The sequence below is a fragment of the Pieris rapae genome, chromosome 17, assembly GCF_905147795.1.
Source record: "Pieris rapae chromosome 17, ilPieRapa1.1, whole genome shotgun sequence".
NCBI lineage: Eukaryota > Metazoa > Arthropoda > Insecta > Lepidoptera > Pieridae > Pieris > Pieris rapae.
In genome coordinates, this window is record NC_059525.1 from 7422616 (window position 1) to 7446152 (window position 23537).

The 23537-nt window shown below is 32.8% G+C and overlaps 1 protein-coding gene across 1 annotated transcript; it reads left to right on the plus strand.

Moving 5' to 3' along the window:
* The first annotated feature begins 317 nt into the window (after positions 1 to 317).
* LOC111000908 ((E3-independent) E2 ubiquitin-conjugating enzyme) lies at positions 318 to 22256 on the plus strand. The gene is made up of 25 exons (XM_022270512.2): positions 318 to 654; positions 1215 to 1442; positions 2750 to 2992; positions 4773 to 4884; positions 5654 to 5785; positions 7184 to 7317; positions 7901 to 8055; positions 8573 to 8692; positions 9317 to 9524; positions 10740 to 10862; positions 11389 to 11489; positions 11940 to 12075; positions 12331 to 12417; positions 12494 to 12656; positions 13561 to 13721; positions 14755 to 14844; positions 15713 to 15904; positions 16444 to 16555; positions 16748 to 16850; positions 17844 to 17933; positions 19526 to 19623; positions 20102 to 20328; positions 20479 to 20676; positions 21054 to 21204; positions 21593 to 22256. The coding sequence occupies exons 1-25, from the start codon at positions 430 to 432 to the stop codon at positions 21907 to 21909; spliced, it is 3906 nt and encodes a 1301-aa protein (XP_022126204.2). The 5' UTR covers positions 318 to 429; the 3' UTR covers positions 21910 to 22256.
* Positions 22257 to 23537: the final 1281 nt, after the last annotated feature.

Sequence of the window (23537 nt, forward strand, 5' to 3'; positions counted from 1 at the left end):
CTATTGACCATATTCTAATTTAATATTAATTGATTACGATAATTTAATATTGGACAGTGAACTATATTAATGGATATAATGTATTTAAAAAATAATAACTTATAAAGTTATATAATATTCACGCTATACGAGACCTTTGATATTGTGAAATATTTTAAGAATGTCACTCCTGTTAAATTATAACTAGGTCGATACTCGAATCTCGATAGTCAATACATATTAACTTGCGATATTTCAGAGTTGAATAAACTTTAAAATTGGTATGGCAACCTGACAATCATTATGGTAAATCATTAAATCGATTGTTGGCAACACTGGACAATTATTAAATTATTGACGCATGCGCCACACTTTACAATCAGCTGTCAGAGAGAATTTTAATCACGTAAAAAACAAAATTATTTGTGTCTCTAGATAATTCCCGTCAACATGGCGGGCCAAAATCCAGGATCTCCAACTGACTTCCAATATTTCTACGAAGATGAAGTGTATAAAATAAATAACCGCGGCCAGGTCGTCTTTGGTCTTGTTCTCGAAAACTATGAAGCAAATTCTAGCGACCAAGAGAGTGACATTGAAACTCCTGTTCAAAAAGGAGAAATTAGAGTTGTGTGGCATCCTTCAGGAACTGAAAGAGTAGTTTCTGAAAAGTCGGTGAGTACAAGAAGTTCCAAAGCCCTGCAGATGTATAATACCGGAAAATTAGAAATGCCAATAGAGGAACAACTTACATTTTAAAATACTTGTCAGGCACTTCAATGGTTCTTAAAGAAATTCTATTAAGTTATTTATTAATATTTTATTAAATTTTATAAGGAAATGAAGTACCACGCCATCTTTGTCGTTATATTTTTTTCTACCTTCAATAAACAGATTATGTTAACAAAATTGTTACCCTCACAAACCAAATACGCCCAAATTTCTATTTGTAAATTCCCATAAAATTTTCCTTTCATATTATTTATTAATCTTTTTTATATTCATTTATATAAGGTGTTTGCATATATAAATTGAGGATCTTATTCAATGAAATATATTATTTGGGTAAATATATATTTAATTTTGTAAATTTGTAAGATTTGCCCAACCAATTTATGGGCTTTATATTGATTGTTTAACTTACCGGATTTTCATCAATACATATTAACAATATTAATTATTGAGAATTTCTTTTCTGTGTTTTATATAGTATTACATTCATTCCATTTATGCAGGTTGGACTTGCTGATCGGTCATTGATGCCAGGAGATGTAGTCCGTCGTCTGATAGCTGGCAAGGATACCCAGCGGGGATACTGCAGAGATATTGAAATGACTGCAGCTCTCCAGATAGTTGGAACCAAACATGTTATACCAAATGTGGCCAGTGAAAGACTGCAGCCCTTAGAAGAATTCACTCCAGATTTAGCTGTGTGTCTTGATTCTTGGGTTGGTACTTCAAAGGTAAGAATAGTTATTATGTAACAGGAAGAAAATATAAGTAATAAGTATAGTATACTAGGAACTTTGAGTTAAAGGCTGTTGCTAATCTTCATTAATCTGCTTTTATTAAATCTTTTTATAAGTAAAAGGGTGTGTTTCAAGCTGCCCATTATTCTAGAAATAATCATTTCTATACCATGTATGCTATAGGTACAGTGTTGCCATTTATTAATAAGTGGTTTGTTAATGGGTGTAGTAAGTTTTGGATTGAAGCTAATTCTTATAAATACAGACAAAATTGCATTTTTTTTTAATTTTATAAAACAAAAAGAAACTTTGTTGATATTGTTTTTAAATATTGATTGAAATTAATTTGACCCAAAATGTTATTTTCTGGACTAGATCTATTTATCAGTATAAAATTAATAATATAATAATAAAGTTTCCATAGTAATAATATTTACAAAACTTGAAATAAATTATGGAAATAACCACATGACATTAGTTTAGTTATTTAATTGAACTTTGCTTTAATTTGTTTATAAATTCCATGAATATTTAATTTCTTCAAATTATTATTAATTTAGCAACTGATAACACCTCATGCTAGAAAATATAGTATGTTAAGTTATACAAACTATTTTCCACAAATTTGTTTTAAACATATACTCTACCAACAACTGCTGTTTCAGCACACTTGCTATATAATGGCAATGATTTACAATACTCTCAGTTAATTTCATACATAAAGACTATCATTTTATTTATGAAATAATATATTTACCTACTTTAGATTCAGAAGTAGTTCAGCAATGTCTGCCGCAGTTTCCACTGGGGTAGGATTACATACCTATACTTGTAAATTACACCGATACATAACTTGATAAATAATAATCTTTTCAGCTGTTGATATGTCTATCAGTTGTGCATTAGACTAAGAAAATAGTAATTTATACATTGGAAGTGTTCAGTTGCCACTTTTAATGCTGTGGTTGCATTTGAGATTTATGGTTTTAACTAATACTTATAGTCATATTCTTATATATTAGTTATTATATAGAATATAACTAAATATTACATTGAATTAGGAATTATATGTTATCAATAGTTTGGTTGTAATGTACCTTCATAGTACCCCACAACTTTGATTTTGTTATGTTGTGTGTAAGATATATTTTCCTTGGTAAACTAATCATTGACATCCTAGTCAAAATTATATATATTATGTAATTTTATTTACCATCAAATACTCTTTTGAGATATCGATATTGGTAATAAGTGAATGTAAATTATTTATTATTTTAGTGTTTTTGTATGTATTGTTTTAGGCTGTACATAGTAAACTTCGCCTAGTGTCAGCTGATGGATCCCGTTTAGAATACCCAGACCTTGATACTTGTCCACTAGAAGACTATTCCATGCGACGTCGTCGTGGAACCCCTTACTCGTCAGCGGAGTTTTATCCAGGACAGGTGGTCTATGGTCCAATAGGGTCACTGGATAATGCGAATTGGCTTAATATGACCAAGGAAATGAAGTCTGCAAGGAAACATAAGATGCATGATCACAAGGTACCTATATCACAGATACATTTTTTCCTTTAACTCAATAGAGAAACTTATTATAAAATGGAATAGTTAATCTTATTGGAGCATGATGCACTTTCCTCGAATTAGATATGTTAACTGGACCATAAAAATTTTGATGTTGTTTATTTAAAATGAATCTTCACAGTGCTTTACCATATCATATTTTTTTTTTAATGAATAAACAATATTTGTTTGTACACTGGTTCAGTTCACAAGAGCTGCTTGTTATGTTATCAGGTAGGTATATAACTTTATCGGGTACATATTTTTTGAAGTTCTAATATTATCTGTTTAGGAGTTATTGTGTAGTTCTATTGTCTTATTAGTAACTAACTTTTAAGATATAATTATTTGGGAGTCTGGTATGTCTGTTACACTGACTAGGTATTTTTTAACTAGATTCGTGGGAATAGAATCTTATTGTTATATGTCGTGTGCACTCAGGGTAGTATTAGCCGTTATTGTAAGACGTTTCAACTCAAGGATAGCCGACTTGCGGCTTAGCCAAGTTTACATAATTGTATTCAAATATTGTTCTAGTCGAACAACGCTACGTCTTGTGTGTTTCTTGAATATAATTTCTTACTAATCTGTGAAGTGTAGTCTTTAATAGAACTTTCATTGAAATATGACTAATATTTGAAGGTTTAATTATTTTTTTAATAAAATAAAAAAAGACATTTCAAATACAAATGCGTAAATACGAACATGATTTATTTTGAAAGTGTAATGGTTACTTTTAGAAACTTTAGATAGATTTAGCTCTAGTCTGTCAAAATGGACCCTCCATCCAGGATGATGAAATGGATTTTGACATACATATAATAAGTCAAAGTTCGCGCATAGTTCTTGCCTCTTTCTTGTTTTTATAACATAAATTATATATAACAAATATACTGAAAAAAAAAATGGAATACATAATATATACAAAAAAGGTTCAAACAGTTACAAAAGGGAAAAATCGTTACAAAGTATTACTTACACTTAACTAAGTAATACTTAAATCCTGTGGGATGGTGTGAAAGTGTGGGTATGTTAAATGTGTATGTGTGGAGTGTGCTCATGATGAAGGTGATTTAGCGCCATGCCATGCCATGATATGCTTAATGGTGGCTGGTGTATTTATTGCGTGGGCGAGTATTTAGGCCATAAGTTTGACATATTATAAACTAGCGACCCGCCCCGGCTTCGCACGGGTGCAATGCTGATACTAAATACACTACAGAAAATCTGTGAACGTTGTATATAAAATGTGGGTTATCCATTAGAGATAGATATATACCATCACGGACTTTTCTGTAGACCTTTTCAATGTGTACAATACTAAGTACATTATTTTGATAAAACTCGTAGGGTTCAGTCTGCGTTTGCAATGTAAGCGGAAAAAATGTAATTATTTACGACATCACATTAGAAACCTCAAAAAAAAAACAGTACTTATCCACTATTTAATGGATGTGATTATACCTACATATAAACCTTCCTCTTGAATCACTCTATCTATTAAAAACAACCGCATCAAAATCCGTTGCGTAGTTTCAAAGATTTAAAACATACAAAGGGACATAGGGACAGAGAATGCGACTATGTTTTATACTAGTAGTGATGATAACTCATTATTGTGACATTTTGTTAATGTTCTTATTACTTATATGACATGATGCAGACATTTGCATGGCTGATTTTGCGGATTTTTATAATTATGATTTTATAATTATGTAATTAACCATAGTTATACTATATCCGAATTCTTCGTTTACAGTTCACAGTGGAATCAGTGATCACAGAAAGCGTGAGCGTCCATTGGCAATGCCGAGCCTACAGCAATAGTAATGATGACACGGCACAACCACAACCCAAGTTTCTTGTTGACGGTCAGTTATATTACAAACTAACTTCGTTTCGTCTAAATATGATTTTTTTCATAGCCTACCTATTTAGTAGCGGAATACCAACATTGGAACATTTTACTCTGCAACCCACTAAGACTGTTTGCTTTACTACATAAACTACTTTTTCGGTTTGTGCTCGTTTAAAAAAATCTTTCCTCAAAACCCTAAGGAATGAATAAAAAAATTGAATTGTTAGAGTTGTCTTCATATTTGCGATTCAATTTCATATAGATATTTTATAGTGTAGGGTACTTAGTACCCTACACTATAAAATATCTCTATGAAAATATCTACCCTTATAAATATCTACCCTTAAGTAGCTTGGGTGAACAACGCTTCTAAAATATGTGTTTGTGTTATTAAGCGTTTCGCGCGCGTATTGTCAAAATTACTAGATTTTACGTTTACCTTAACGTCCTTGACAGTTGACACCATAGACAATCTCCTTAATAATCACTGTCTTTGTTATCGTAACACGTTTTTTTTTAAATAAATAATTTTAAGTTAGTTCAATATTTAACTATATGCTAAATACGATTAATATTATAATAATATTTTTTTAGCTATAGATATTTATTTTTATTAAAAAATAAATGGTCTTCGTTGATGAACCTTTTAGATTGCTTTAAAGTAAATATTTATTAATTAATAAAATAAATTTGAATTCACTTTCTGCATTGGACAGCGCCAACAAAATAAATTGAAAAGAAAAGTTTTTAATATCTATGAGAATTTTTCCTTTTTGTTACAGATCAAGATTTAAAGAGGCTGAAATTGTTGAATGTGTTCGAGCCGTGTACGCTGCAAGTGGGCGACCGAAACTTCTTAACTATTAACTCTGAAGATACGTTCATAACAAAGAAATTATGGCGGAAACAGCAAAGTGAGTTCACAATTTCATAACCATATAAAAAAAATAATGATTTTTATTGTCTATTATCTATATTTAATTATAAAGAAACAGACATTTACATCACTTTAATATATACGAAAACTAGAGTTAGTATTAGAAAGTTAGAGTATTGAAGATATATTATAGTAGCTAAGCTGCGACATATATATCCCATATTAATGTATAATTAAATTTTAATAATAACAATAGGAATAAGCAGGCAAGAAAAACAAGTAGACAATATTTTTAAAACCACACAAGACGACCACGCAAATTTTATAGTAACAATTTAAAAAATGTAGTTACTTCTTTCTCTTAATAGATGAAATCGAACTTCAGACAAAATGTAATAAGTTATTAATTAATAAGTAAGCCACCTTGATGGTCATGAATTTTAATAACCCATTGTTTACCACTGACGTCATGTTATATCCCATATCAACCACTCGCTATGTCTTATATTAATTCCACATTAGTGCTGCGGACAATGTTCCGTGAAAAATTGGCTCGTAAGATTATTTTACGATGCATTTTAATAAGTATTTAAGCATTTACGACACGTACAATTCATATTTGAATGCCGAGTTTAATTATGCTGAAATGCTATTCGATTTAAAAAAAAACCTGGTATTTGACCTATTATATTATATTTATAATAGGTCAAATATAATATCATAGGTCAAATACCACCATATTATATTTTAAACAGTCCCGTTTAAGTATTACGTAAGTACTATAAGGGGGTATTGATTTTCTTATTTAATGATTACGTCAACAGTAATTATTTACTGTTTTACATATATTACCCACACATTGTATATACTTGATAAAGTCCCCTTATTATTGAAATTGAGTGTATAGTATCGAAGATAATCTATTAAGTCCCTTACATAGGCCCTCTACGCCCTTGACTTGCGAACTGGTGGTAAATGTAAATTTACGGTTAATTTAATTTGTTTTCCTTGACGTTCATAAGTGTACATGTTTACGTAAATGAATAAAGATATTATGACTATGACATATGATATTGACATTTGGTCGTTCTGGCCACGTTGCCATCAAATATATCCGGGGTACGAGCCCCTGGCACCGTTCCCTCGTGGCACCGACACAGAGACACAGAAACGGCTCGAACGATTTTAATGGTGTATAGCGACAGTGTTGGAAAACAAAACACTACGTTTTTTGGTTACGTACCAACGTACATTACGTTACGTTACGTTACATTACGTTCGTACGTTACTACGTTCTTTAATTATACGCTCTATTCCATTGGAACAGTACTAGTTTCATTTTACTCGGTATTTATGGAGTACTTAATAATATTGTTATTTCTCTTAGTTCGATAGGTATGTGATGTAGCTTTTATTTTTTAAATTATGTTTATAGGTAAACACTTTAGAAATCTGCGGAAACAGAGTCGGATATCGAATAAGTCGTCGAAAATCGACGCCTCGCAGGAACACATGCCGTCTCGTCCAAAGAAGAGGGCCTCTTCACATCGGAAACACAAGCCTGGCGTGGTAAACCAATATTGTTTTATTACATAATTTCTTTAAAATACCACACACCACATCAAATACTTTACATTTCACATTAGTATGATTTGTATGTACTGGTCCAAGTATTAATATTATCGTTTTAAATCTAAATAAAATTCGTCAATCGTTTTGCTCCGCCTCGAAAAATATTTAAGGAAATTGTAAATACTGTTTTATTTAAATGTATAACCCTTTTGTTAAATATAATAGTAAATTTCTAAAATAAAATCCTAAATTAATCTTGAAAAAATTAATATTAATTAGTTTAAAAAAAATTGTATCAAGTTTTCACACATGTGATATGGAGAAGTTCACCAGGTCCTCTAGTAGCAAAGTCAATAACAAATAAAAATGTAATTCTAGTGTCAATTGTCATATCTCTTAAACCTTCTTAAAAGGCCGAGAAAAGGCCTTCTTAAAAATTGAGAGTGTCCATGGGCGGCGGTATCACTTACAGGTGAGCCTCCTGCCCGTTTGCCCCCTGTTCTATAAAAAAAACCTGTAATTCTTAACTACCTATCATTTATTAACTAGATTTTAGCTTATATCAATCTTTATATTTTAGAATGAAATGGAGGTCGACACGGCCGATGACACACTGGAAAGTCTCGATGACACCTTAAAAATTAACTGTCCCAGTATTAAAATTGAACCCAGTGGAGATGTCAGTCTTCAAAATGATGATAATGCAGCTGAGGAGAAGAACGATTCTGGTATTAGGTGATAAATTTTATATAAATATTGAGACTATAATTATTACTAGTAAAAAATAAATTTTTAGTTGGAAGTGTTAAGGTTTCTTACTTGTGGCGGAAAGTATTAAGCCGCTAAGCAAAGGAATGTGTTAAAATGATTTCATTGTTTAATATTTTTAATTGTTTTTTAAGCATATCCTTAAATTACATAACGTACCAAAATTTTATTATTTTATAACATTACTTTTTAAGCAAACGCGTCTTAATCCGAACAAATTTGTAAGACTGACTTGATGTTCGTGACTATAATAATATAGTCATCATCTTTAATATAAATTTTCTGTTGTCTTAAGATAGAGCTTGCTTACGTCTTAACAACTGTCAGGACGTTTAAAGTTAAACAAAATTATTTATTTCATTATTTTTGGGGAAATAACCTTACAAAAATTGTATGTATTTTTTTGTAATGGTATTTAAAAAAAAATTTTTTTAATGTACTAATTAAAATACTTATAATAAATACAGTGTTCTTTAATTAACAGTCCCGAACCTGCAAAAGAAGATGGCAGTCTGTTAAACGGGGACAGAACTATGGAACAGCTAAATGATGATGATTCAGATAATTGGGAGAATACTAGCAGTGATGGAAGCGATACAGACAGGTATGATGTTATATGTTTGGATATAAATAGAAGCAACGTGATGAAACCGAATGACACCGTAAAAGGCGTCAAGGTGAAAATTCTAATTAAAAAGCATTTATTTATTTAGGTAACAATATGTACACTTATGAACGTCAAAAAAGTAATATTAAATGCTTCTAATTTTACATTTACTGCCAGTTCTTAAATCATGGATGTAGAACAGATGAGAAGAACTGGCATTCAACTCTGCCACTCTTTTAATACACCATGTTCCTGATATTTTAAAGTAATTAATCGATGATAAAAATAAAAAACAAAGATTTTACAAGTAGTACACAGTGCACAAGTAAGAGAGGTAAGAGAGAGAAGACTTTGAATCTAAGAATCAATCGTTTCAATTTTGTTGGATCCTATATTTTAATTTTTAAAATATAGGATCCAACAAAATTATAAAAAGGCATTAAAAATGCATGTTAGAATGAACATAGCTGACTAAAATTGTTACGGCTAATGGCGACGTGTATCTCGCTCGTATATAATATATACATATTAATTTTAAGTTTCTCATGTAAATAAAATATTTCTGTTTTGTAATGAGAAATGAAGTTCTTTAAACATCCTATATTTTCATTCATTTAACAGTGGTGCCACCTGGTCTTCACGGTGTTCGTCAGTGGCATCCGGTTCCGGTCGGGGCAAACGTTCGCCTCAGTTGGCCGTGCGTTTGTTGAGGGGGAAACGCCTGAAGAGGGCGCCTCGTCGCGCTCCCCCCGCCCCGCCACCCCGGGTCAATGACCGCGTGGTGGTGGAGACATTGCATACAACCAGCCGCGCTAATGTTGTTTGGCAGGTGAGGAGTTTATATTAGAAAAGTAATAAAAGTTTTTGTTGTGTTAGGTTTTATTGCTTAGAGTGAGTTGTCTCTCGTTTATGAAAATTCAATACATTTTTAACGTCCAGTACGTTAAAAATGTATTGAATTTTTTTGCGTTTTTCTAGGCAGTTTTTGCCGCGCACCACCACTTTGTGGAACCAGCTGCCGACTGAAGTATTTCCGAACCAATTCGACTTAGGGTCCTTCAAGAAAAGAGCGTACCAATTCTTAAAAGGTCGGCAACGCACTCGCGAGCCCTCTGGCATTGAGAGTGTCCATGGGCGGCGGTATCACTTAACATCAGGTGAGCCTCCTGCCCGTTTGCCCCCGGTTCTATATTAAAAAAAAAATGAATTTTCATAGTCGGACGTAGCACTAGGTACTTTGTTTCTGAGGCCCGTATTCTAGAACGACAATTTAAATCTAGGTTCAAGAGCGGTCAAACAATTTTTATGCGTGAAGTTTGACATTTTGACAGATGTCAAAACGAGATAGTGATTTAAAATAAAAATTTGAATATGACATGAATTTTAGTAGCTTTATATATTTATATTATTAATAGTGAAAACTACGCAATAAACACTAACCTAACCAATATGCCTAATTGAAAATATAATTCTATATAGTAAATGTTTGACTACTAAGTGACACTGATAGTTAAAATTTGCGTTTTTTACATTATAACATATATATACTTTTCTTCGCCGGCAGCTGAAATTGGTACTATCGTCACTATTTTGAAATGTCAGACTGACATTGTTTATTTTATCATCTATCAACGTCTAATAAAACTTCAACATAAATGTATTTATTTTTATTCCTTGCATTATTAATTACAAAGCAGTTTTAATAATCGAACGGTTCTTATTGCTAGGTATATTAAAAGATAATAACAGTACCGGTAACAAAACCTATCGTATCAGTAGTTTCTAAATTTGAGTACTGTGTATTAAGTCTAAAACAGTATTTTCTAGATACTAGCATACATTATTGTATTAAGACATTTCAATAAATTATTCAGTTAGCCTGCATAACTGCAAATGATTCCCCTTGTAATGGTTAATTTTTTATTACTGGCAATACTAAAATATCCATGGCGGCGACGCTCTTACCGGCCAAGAAAAGAATGTGGCAATATAGTTTCTTTTATGTCAAATTCGCTAGAAAAGAATATTTTTCCACATTTCTCAGGACGGCACTATTGAAATGGGAATACCGTCAACCCAGCTGTACCCGATACACCACCTCGATGGCCAAGAATGCTTCCCCGGAGACTTCGTCGTCAATGGCGCAGCTAACGTCGAAGACAATCAGGTAAAGTTATTATACAATATATAATTTAATATGTTATTCAAAATAAAATTAATAATTAGCATTTCCCAATTTTTTGTGAAAAAAATTATGAGAATTCCAGCACTCCCTGTGCTGTGCTACCTTCCGCCATTTGTTAGCTTTAGCTGCAGCAGGTCTACTCTAACAGTAGAACATCTCAGAACAAGACCTCCTGGTAGTCTTGCGAACGGATGGCGTAGTTTTGCTCTTTCGCGAATTTTGTAAACGTTTTTGACATTCATAAGCATGCCTTAAGTCGCATCTAAACTGAATAAATAAATTTTGATTTGATTGATTTTGATTGATCGAGTACCTAAGCCGGCCTCTCACTAGGGTCAAGTAAGCCTCCTTCACCGACCTTGGCTCATACATGACCTCATACTGAGAAAGAATTTTTTTTTTAAAATTAACTCTTACAATCTAGTGCAAAGTTTAGGGTAGCGAATCTTCGGAAAATTGTTATTTTAATGTTTCCCTATTTTTTTTTAAATGTAGCTTATATTTCCAGAATAAGCATAGAGAATATGGCGTGGTACAACGCGTGGATCACCATGGACGCACTGCAATCGTTCATTGGTATCTCACTTATACCAGCGCCGATGATCCTGTGTAAGTATAGCAGCACCTAGATATATATGTTTTATATATATATATATATATATATATATATACACAAGATATATATATATATAAAACATATATATATATATATATATAACATATGTATGTATTTGTTTTATATAGACATAAGACATCTCATAGCCATTCCTTATTTGCGAATTCTTTAAGATGTCTGCAGTGAGGCTATGGAAATCACTTCCGGTTCCTGCTTAGTTCCTTCCCTCTCTTTCTTTAAATCTCTTATGTACTTTCGTACTAAATAATAGTGATTCATGTGCATTTTTCTTTTTCATGTGTCTCAGTGGTTGCCAGAAAAAGATCGCTCGAAAGCGATAAGGCTGCTAAATAAATAAATATAATTTTAGAGTAATTTCAATGTTTTTGTAAGTTTGGATTCGTATATTTGTACGTAATTTTACGTACAATACCCATTTTCAGGCCTCAAATGTTGTACAAAAGCGAAATGAGCGTATATGACCTGAAGGACCATCCTGACTTCCAGTACCGGCCTGGGACAGTTGTCATCAGAGTGGCCAACTTCACCGGAGAAGATGCCACTTGCACTGCTGGACAGGTATATTGTATACGCACTGCATACGTTTAATGGCGTCATCGACGTTATTTTTAAAGGATATTTTGATTTATTTTTGCGAAAAGGTTGAACCATATTATTTCAATAGGCTATAGGATAGATTTTAAATACCTATTTAGATTATTTATTTGTAGCTATATAACTTATTTACATTGTAATTTTTTTGAATTGAATTTTTTTTAATTCAAATTAATAAGTATGTAGTAGTAATTATAATAAGTTAAACAATTGTTTCAGGTTATAGACAACTTCCCCTCCGGCCGTGTTAAAGTGTGGTGGGTGGACGGACATACAAGTATGTGCTGGCCGCAAGATCTTTACAAGGTATGGGTTTTATTTGACCCAAAAAAAATATATATATATATATATCTTTAAATAATATGCATAATTTTTATCTTAGGTAGGTGAATACGATTCAGACGAAGGAGAGCTATGGGGCTCTGAAGGGTCAGGGTCTGAAGAAGACGAATCTTGGGAAACGCAGAGTTCTCCACCTGATGGCGAATCACGTACGCCCGACACGCCAGCAATTGGGACTGGCAATCCTAACGGGGATCCACTGGGTAAATAGTCAATATTTATTATATTCGATGTTTGTGTTTTTTAACTAAACGGCTAAACCGATCCTGATGATTCTTGTGTCTGTTTAAGTGGATGACTGACTGTAAAGGGTTTACACAATTAGATTATTATTTCTTTTAGGACAACGTCTATCAAAGATTTATGTGTATATTATATATAGTATGATGGGATTTTTAGGGAATTTTAACATTGTTGCTACAATAAAAAATCCAGTGACGTAGATCCGAAGGCACGACTTTAAGGTTCATGTCTGAACCTCGGAAACCTCCAAACCTCGAGTCGTATAATTACCGATTCCAGAAAAAAATATTGTTAATAGGTTCTTCATCGGTCTACCAATATTGTTAATAGGGTCACGCGACGAAACCTGGATCATGTCATTTTCATACAATTACGTTTGGCATCGCCAGTCGCAGTGTTTTATCACCATCCTTAGTCACAGTAGTTTAACGCTATTTAAATTTATTTTGAAAGTGCATAAACGTGGCGCTATAACCTTCTTAGGTCTGGGCCTCAGATTTCTGTATCTGTTCCGTGATCATTTCTAATAGGCAAGTAGATAATCCTTCTTTGTCTTTTTGTCGCTAAGGCCGGTTTCCTCAAAATATTTTCCTTCACCGAGTGAATGTTCAATGCGCACATATAAATTCCATCGATCGAATCGAATAGAAACGAGAACCCTTGTATGAGAGTCGCACGTTGAAACTACTTCACTGCTCTTTCTAATAACGAAAACCTATTTCTTGATATTCTACAATTTTATAAGAAATAACATTAAAATAACTGGTTTGCTAAAAATGGTTTGTGTAATAACAATTGAATTAATTTGGTTTCGTGCAAATCTGACGTTAATTTGTGTTGTCACAGAGATGTAATTACTTCCAGAACTCCCCAGCGATGGATCCGCCATGACGTTGGATGGTTCTCGAGATTTAGTACCGAAACTGTTGGAGCCACGCGTGGCAGCTCACATCGAACGCGGAAGAGTGGCCATGCGCAAGCTGGAACAGATATTTGCAGAACATCCTACGCTGCAGAGTCAGGAGGTAATTTGTTTAAGTACAAAATGATGCCCAGAACAAGTTATTTTTTATAAAAAAAACTAGCGACCCGCCTCGGCTTTGCACGGGTGCAATGCTGATACTAAATACACTACAGAAAATCTGTGAACGTTGTATATAAAAATGTGGGTTATCCATAAGAGATAGACATATACCATCACGGACTTTTCTGTAGACCTTTTCAATGTGTACAATACTTAATACATTATTTTGATAAAACTCGTAGGGTTCAGCCTTCGTTTGCAATGTAAGCGGAAAAAATGTAATTATTTACGACATCACATTAGAAACCTCAAAAAAAACAGTACTTCTCCACTATTTAATGGATGTTATTATACATATAAACCTCCTTGAATCACTCTATCTATTAAAAAAAACCGAATCAAAATCCGTTGCGTAGTTTCAAAGATTTAAGCATACAAAGGGACATAGGGACAGAGAAAGCGACTTTGTTTTATAATATGTAGTGATAACGCCATCTAGTGACATCGTTATATAAACAAAGAAAAAAGACATACATACACCTTTATGTGTATAACTGAAATTGTTCATTTTATTATTTTTAAACAGTTACCATAATAAGTAAGTTTACTGCCTGAATAAATAAGTTTAAATATATCGTCAAGCACAAATAAAATAAATAGGATGTCACATGGAACATGGTGAAATGGTTCCAGCTCCTTACAGACGTTGTGTAAAAGAAAAAAAATTGTCGATTAAAAAGAGTGGCGGAGAGTTTATTGCCAGTTCTTCTCTTCCGTTCTACGCCCTTGATTTGAGAACAGTAAATGTAAAATTAGAAGCATTCTTCAATTTATTCGTGTACGTTATGTTACGTACATGAATAAATTATTTTTGATTGATTCTTTATTTTAACTTCGCCTGTGTTACTTTCACATAGCTTGTTCAGTGTTACCTGTCGTATGGTGTTATTGCCATAGTCCCATGGGACAAATATCAATTAAAAGAAAGAATTTCGTTCATCCATATATATTCATATTAAACGATATATTTTCAGATAATGCGTAAACTATTAAACCTATACAAGGAGTGCCGCTTCTTGGACCGACTGATGGGTACGACCTTCTTCCACGAGGATCATTTCTTGGTAATTATTAATATAGTTACTTAGTTGGTTGGTTGGTTTCAGCGCATGGTTATTTGCATGTACCCTCATGTATTTTTTTATCACATGTATTGAATAAATAAAAAAATATAAAAAAAGTTGGTGCTGGAGATTTGCCCTCGTTCTTTACAAAATTTGGTATAAAACATATATGTATATGTTATTTTAACATTTGTTTATTTAATTACACATATCACCCACACATTACCTATGCTTGAAAACGAAATACTTTTTCGAGGATTACAGCTAAAATACGTACGTAGTACGTTCATGTACTATTATTTTTGATGGCTTTGCTTACTTTTCCTGATAAGAGGAAGGGGATAAATTGCAGTAAATCTGTTTACGTAATATGATCCCATAATACTAAATGTAAATTGAACGTCCCCATAATACTAAATGTATGGTATATGTTATCTAAGACAATTTAGGTAAACATAAATGTTGTACAAAATAGAATAAAAATACCAGAAATGTTTGTTAAGCAGCAAATAAAAATATACGCAGCATATTAGGTAGACAATGATTTCTTTAAAATCGCAAAGAATTCAATAGATACCAATTACTCATACGTTATTTGCTCGACTTAAAAACTATACAACGCCTTATATAACTCTCGGTAACAGATATAATAAATAAATAATAGCTAGCTAGATAAGATCACTATATTCTAGGCTTTATTCATCCATGCAAATGCTGTGTGACTTGCTATAGAGACTCCTTCTAAATCCTTCCGAGTCATTGTTACAAATGGCGAATAAGCCTATACATCACCTGGTTGCTGATGATATAACTTTTATTTTTGAAGACATCGATGATGCAAGCTCAAAGAGTCATTAATTATTACCAGGGCCTCATAGAGCGCGTAAAAGAGCGCGGTGCGAATACGCCCCGAGCGGGCGAACGACGCGTGCACGAACAGCTCGCTCGTCTCTTCGCAACGGAATCCCAGACCAGCACACCTGACACGCCCAACGAAGACATGTTCAGTGAACACGGCAAGGCGATTGTGGCCGCTAATGTCACCGTTGAACCTATGGAGGTATGCGATGATACGTTTGTTAGTAACCGGTATGAAAGAGGAAGTTGTGAAATTGTTTGAGTATTGTGATCTATTTAAACCAAGTATGTGCTTCAATCCGTAAGTGTTTTTGTCCACGATTTTTTGGCACAATTTGTATATTCCAATTTAAACAGTCCAACTTTCATTAAAATCTCTTCAGTATGTGAGAAACGAGTTTATAATCGTGTGTGTAATAGACGTATTAGACCATATAAGAATCTTAAGAGTTGAGTGATATAGGAAAAAATTAAAAAATATATAATAAAAATTATAACTTTTTTTAATTTTTTAAATATATTAAAATTCTTGTTTATATTACCACTGTTTTTTTATCTACTTGATTTCGCTGGTCGTGTCCGCATGTTGTAAGCATGGCACCTTTACATTTTTTTGTGTGTACGTCAATTTCTTTGTCTGTATCATGTGTTTTCCTAATGTGTGGTCCAAAAAAAAGATAGTCGACAAAATATTTTGAATAAATATTCTTCTCTAAAATAAATTAAATTAATAATTTCCAGGTTGACGTCAATGTATCAAAGAAACCGTCTCTTCATTTAAACCTAGATTCGGTGCAGGCTTCCAGTTCGGAGACCAGTGTCAAAACCGACTGTAAATCTCTTAGTAAAAATCGTAAGTACATTACTTAGCTACTTGCTAAATTATAAATAATAATTTTTTTTTTATCTCAAGATGTTTTCTCAATAACACTGTTTTTCATACTATTCAATAGCCCATTATTCCTGAATTAAAAGTAAACGCTTTCCCCAGACATTGACTATTGCTATATGATATTTTGAATAATTTGTATTTTCTTGGTTTCAGCTTCAAAAATGAGTGATCCGGAGGCACCCAATCGCAACGTATGCTACAAATTGTGTTCCCTCATATACGCACAGCTCGTCAAGGCTCACGCTGAAGTTAGCCGGTATGATTTGAGATTAATTTAACAGATCTTGCACTAAAAATAAGATCATAGAAGAATTCTTTAAAAATAAATACGAATAAGTGCCATCTAGCGGTAGATTTATGTACTGCGATACATTTTCTATACTTTCGATGCGTATGGGATAGTCGTATTTATGAATAATAGGTACATAAATCAATCAAATGGTCAATATTAATTTATTTAGTGCAATTTTGTCATTTTATGAGCATAATTCACAACACATGAACAATTTTCACAAAATCGAATATCATTTATTACAGAAGTATTCATTGTATTCCAAAACATACAGTATCTAGTTCTAAATAAATAAATGTTATCAAAACAAGCATAACGGATATTTATTCTTCAATTAAAGGTAAAAAGTCAAGCAATTACTTGCATCCCGCACGTAAGTCTGAACGTGCGTATCTTTATTATGACTTGGTCAAATGCGTCTCCTATATTCTATGTTCAATTATTGTACGCAAAGCGGTCTTAGGTAGTTGAGACGCAGCGGAATTGTACCTATGTCACATAAATTTTTGACTTATGAAAGCATTTATTGAGATCTTGTCCTTACAATCTTGAATACTTGGCTATCTGTTTTCTTATATAGAATGTAATTTTAAAGAAGATATAAGAAAGTCCTAGCGCTGCGTCTAAATAAATGGCAGCCTTATTTATTTGAATTGTACAGTTGCGATGTTAAAAAGCTTTCATATCCTCTATAATGGATAAAAATAACATAATTTAAACAGTGGTGAACGTGTTGAAACGAAGCTGTTTTTATAACTTAAGTTTCTTTTAAGAAAAAACATAAAACTTGAAGACATACTTTATACGTACACGCGTACGTTGTTCACTTACGTGCGGGACTTTATCTAATAATCAATAAAGGATTATTGTTCGAGCAGTTAAAAATGACATTTAGAGCTAGATTGAAGGAATACGAGTTAAGTACATTCGAGTTCACAAAGGCTTATTTTCCCACAGGAGAAGGCCGGCACTGCTGGCCTCATTCCTTAACAACTTAATGATACGGAATGTTAACGCCGAAGAGAAGTTACCCTACCACTTTTCAGTGTGAGCTTACATTTATTTTTTATCCCTAACCCTTTGCAATATAAACGAAATCTGAACACATTTTTGGAAAGTTTTTACGTACACGTTTTGTTTCATTAAAACTTAAAAAAAAATATTTTTCAGTTTTAAAGATATCGGGCATTAGAGACAGAATTGGTTCAAGATTTGTCACGTGACCATTGTTATATTTTTTTCCAATGTCTTAAAATGTGTTCAGATTTTTGTTGTACCTTATTTCGTTTGCCTTTTATGTAATCATTATATGCTTTAATTGCTGCTGTGTTATATGTTAATGTTATTTATCTAGAATATTCCGAATAAACACTGGCGTCATCACTTATATTAAACAAAGTGTTTTGATATTTAATTTTTTGCTTTTAAAGTCTTGGTACAGAATCTAAATTTAAATGATACCAATAAAAAGCTAAGACAGTTGTAGTAGTTAATTTTTTATTAAAATTGTAGATTTACTTTTTTAATAGTCTGCCGCACTTATAATTTATTTGTACGTAGATTTTATTATTTTCGATTGGTAACTGGAAGTGGTATCATAATTTCTCATTTTTAAATGTTAAGCCATAAATCATTTGTTTAATGTAAGTTTTGCGTCTTTGGCTCTATGGTGGTACATTTATTCCAATAACGTCCTATTTATTTAGATTTATATAAGACAGTATTGGAGTAAGAATTTTACATTCTCAGTAACAGATCTAAGTGCCTAGTATGAGTTTAAATCGCATAAGAACGTACGATGAACGTATTTTTCGTTCGTCTTTGTCGCGTGTACGCTTTCATGTTTTCATTTCAGTGTAATTGAAAATGTAATGTCATCTTTTATTTCAGATACTTAAACACATTCATATTTTCTACTTATTTTTTAGATATGCGTACACTTTTTTGACAAAGATCTTCGTCGCCATTTCTGTATTTTCTTCATAAACCACCTTTTGTTTTCTTTATCTGGTGTACTTTTTAAAACGTCTTCCGCTTTTCGTTTGTATACGAGTTTAATATTCTCTTGTTCCACTTTTCTATTCCTCTTGCCATGCTCTGCCCATTGTAAATTAAGTAGTCCATATCAAAGTCGTTTCCCTTCATTCAGCATGGACGGCGTCTGTCAGAAAATCAGTGCATGGTTGTAATCAAATAAAATATACTTTTATATTGTACAATTTGATGTAGACGAATGATTTCAGAAACATTAGGTACTTTCCTAAACTTCAACACAAATCCTTGATGTTATGATGTCTGTACAATTATTTATAGATTATAACTGTCTCAAGCACAGTAAGTCTGACAAAGCAACACTGATATTATTTTTGCAACATACGAATTATTGCCAAAACATTAGGCTGATAACGATATTTCAAAGAAACGGTTCTGTTCCGTCATGGTTTAGGCGTAAGTTGTATTAGTTGTGGGTAAAATTAATATTAGGGTGCGTGTTATAGTATATGTGTATATATATATATATATATATATACTATAAATATTATATAACATATAAATTAAATATATTATATAATATATTTAATTTACAGATATTTGACATTGAAACTAATATGTGGAATATAATCAAATCAATTTTACAGTCAATATGGGGCGTTGGTGATTTCAATGACGGATAATATTGAAAAAGAAGCGGAGAAGAATGAGGAGACCAAGGATTCTTCTACAACGAAGTCTGATGGTCAGTTATTTTAATTAAAAAAAATTCACATTTTTAAAATCACTTTTTACGTATTCCGTATCAGTTTAATTTTTTGTTCCTTTTAATACGGTTTTTTTCATTACTCACAGTGGTTGCCTAGGAGAGATCGCTCGAAAGCGATAAGGCCACCAGTTGCTCTCCTTTTCATTTAATTAGGTTCATTTTTATATTGTAATGTAACGTAGTGTTAATAAATAAAAATAAAATTTAAATGTGGTAAACAAGAAGCATATCGCTTGCCCCGGGGTACAAAGTCGTAAAAGCAAAATCTATATTGTTCAGGGAAAATAAAAGGTAATGCTATTACTAGGGGATACTAATGACATTATATGTATATTTTTTGAGACTTCTATTTTTCTATGTTTTTCTATTATATATAAAAATCGTTAATCGTGACTAACTTTAAAAATATAAAGATTTTGGATTTTTTTATTTTTAATATTAATTTGTCGTAAAGGTTCAGCACCTGACTCAGCTCCCCTGGCGACAGCCGAAGGTGACATAGACACAGATGCCGTGGGAGACACAGAATCGCCCCCTGGTGGTGAGGGATTCTGTGTCCTGGAGTCGGCTCCGACCAACCACAGGTTCAGACTATCAATCCTTCAGCCCAGCGAACCACGCAGCTTCTACTCGGCTGTGAAAAGAGAGATCAAACTTCTGAAGAGTGATCTACCTTCTGGGGTGAGGTTTCCTTAGATTTAAATTTTAATACATACAGAATTCTATTTTAGGTTTTAATCGAATTATTACAAGTAAAAAATTATAATTTTGATGTCGCAGTCTATCACTGGCTTTACAGAAGTTATTTTACGATTTGTATGTTAATTCCAGGTGTGGGTCCGCGGATATGAAGACCGTATCGATCTGTTATCGGTTATGATAGCAGGCCCAACGCGGACACCCTATGAAGGTGGTCTATTCGTGTTTGATGTACAGCTGGGTGGGGAGTACCCTCGGGCACCTCCCTTGTGCCACTATCATTCCTATTGCAGCGACAGGCTAAATCCTAATTTGTATGAAGATGGAAAGGTAATATATATATTTTATAATTTCAAATTTATAGAAAATTTCAGAGTTTTTGTGACTAAAGAACCTGTATAAATTATATTTTCTGCCGTTAAAAAATTAAACATTAAATGATCAAGAATCGGCAATCAAGAAGGCAAGATGGCATACCATGCTTGGAAGCAAACGTTAAAGATGGGACTTTAATAAGTATTAAATTACACAAACCTATTATTTTTTAATCAATAGCAGTCTCAGACGAAATTGAAGTCCCAAGGTTATGTTTAGGTAGCTGAAAACATATTTCAAGAATGTTACATAATCGTCGATTAATCCGTGACGGTTTTGTGATGAATACTTTAATCATATACCTAATATTTATGTGTGTGTGATATTTGCAGGTGTGCGTGTCCCTGCTTGGAACATGGTCAGGTCGTGGTGTTGAAGTTTGGGGGAAGGACAGCTCCCTGCTGCAGGTCATCGTGTCTCTTCAGGGCCTCATTTTGAATGCGGAGCCCTACTTTAATGAGGCTGGCTATGAGAAACAGAAAGGTATTTTATAGATTATAAAAAATCTATTTAAAAATAAGACCTAAAGGGGAGAAAAGATGAGACAAAAAATTTATAAATAAAATTAATAACCATGTTACTTATCCATTTTTTGTACATATTTCTAAGGCATTTTTTTTAATTTTTACATAAATAAAACGTAAAATAGCAAGATTGCAGTAGGTTGTTACATTACTGTCTATAGATTAGATATCAATAGACGATATATCGCCATTACTTACCAAATCTGTATATTTGCATTGATACACAAATGTAGACGGCGTTCTCTGAAACCAAAAGTAATAAACAATCTTGGTACAAGATTATTAACTAAAAATTAAGGTCACAAAAAAGGAATATTCAATAGCTTTATATCCAAATTCATTTACAGGCACACAGCAAGGTACCGAAAACTCTCGTATGTACAACGAGATGGTACTTCTAAAGCTCGTACAGTCTATGACCAAGATGGCCGTAAATCCGCCGGAACCGTTCCGTGACGAAGTCATCGAACACCTGCGGTCCACGGCCGCAGACCTCTGCAAGCGTCTCGAAGGCTTGGTGGCGCTTTCGAATCAGCAGCCCACAGATGTATCGCCCCCGGATTACCCTCTCGTCCCGGCGTCCCGGGGCTTTTGCTTGACGCTTAGCTCGTCCCTGGAATCGTTCCGCAGCGCTCTACGCCGCAGTGAAATCCTCCAGTTATAGCCGGAGTGAGTTAGCGATTTGTTAAATTTTATTTTTCGATTATTCACAATAGCATGCATAATTTTAGAATAGTTAGGATTTGAATTTTCATGCCGCGTCTGGCGTCGGCGAATGTTGAAGTGAACTTCAGTTAACAAAAATGAACGCTGACAGCGTATGTATACGTGTACGCTATACGCAAGAATAAGAGTACATTTGTCGTAAAAAAAAGTGTTTGATTAAAGCTTAGGTCTCGGTAAAATGTATTTTACCGGGTAGTTACACAATCTCCGTCAAAATGTCAAATATGTGAAAGTGTCAATCTCAAAATGACGTGACAGTTATCAAAAGCTGGTTCCACTCTTACACCATAGTGTTCGATAACTTTTTTGAACGAAATAAAAGTCAAATATATACGTACGTATGATACGTACGCGTTTTCATTTTTTACGTGTACTCGAGTTGATAAGACATCGATTTTGCTCTTAATAATGCGCCCAAATCGTAGAATTTTTGTTTTAATAGAAAAGTAATATTGGCTATTAAGTAATAATTTACTTTAAATATTCGCCGACGCTATATGAACCGTATAGTTATAGTATTTATTGTGATTCGATTAGATCTTATTGGCGTTTTAGTTATTTCGATTTTAATTTTGATCTGTCCCCCATATTGTTTGCGATATGGATGTTGCAGTATTTTATTTTACATTTTATTTGGGCTACTTTTGATTCAGAATGAGGTTTTAATGTCACAAGACTGGTTTTGCATTTTTGTGTTATCTCAAAAGTTGCTTTAATTTAAAATGGGTCGTGGTTTAAAGTATTCAAAAAAAATCAAATTATTCTTTCATACTTTCATTTTTCATATATGTTCTTAACATTAAACATATTTAAAAACACTATGTGGGTTAAAACATAATTAACATTAGAGTTTACGAATAACGTTTTAGGTTGGGACAGTTAAAAAGTAATATTGAATAATAGTATTTTAATGAAACGAATTTTAATCCAGTAAAAAGAAAAACTCTCCCCCCCCCCCCCCCCATATACCTCATTTTCGTATCCGATTTACGTCCCCCATATATCGCAGAGATTTCTTAAATTATATTTCTGTGGTGTGAAATTTATAAAGATTTTTCAAAACCAAAATAGACGAAAAGTCTTTCGTAACTTTGCACCTGATTCCATAGTATTCTTATAAAATTAAACTAAATATCTTTATAAGATCGCGTTGCTTTTAAAAAAAAATTGTTCTAAAATCGGGTACGAATATTTTCGTACCCGATTTTAGAACAATTTTTAATAGAAGTATTCTTCTACAACGCAATTTCCTAAAACACGATTCGAGAGGGGTTTACTGAATTGTATAATTGTAAAAAAAATTTCAAACTCATAATGAAGTTGTTTTTTTTTTTAATTTAAGCCACGACAAAATTAATCCGAATTGTTCGTTTTCATACGAAAATCGTAGTTTTATTGAATTATTTGTTTTATGTGTTTAGAAGCAAGTACTTATCACGCGGTTCAGCCTTCTAATGAATTTGTTACGACTGTGAGTTTTAGAATTAGAAAACAGCCGTGTTAAGTACACTCGACTAGAATTAGAAATGTCATGTGTATGCCCCAAAACCCAACAAGGGACGTCTA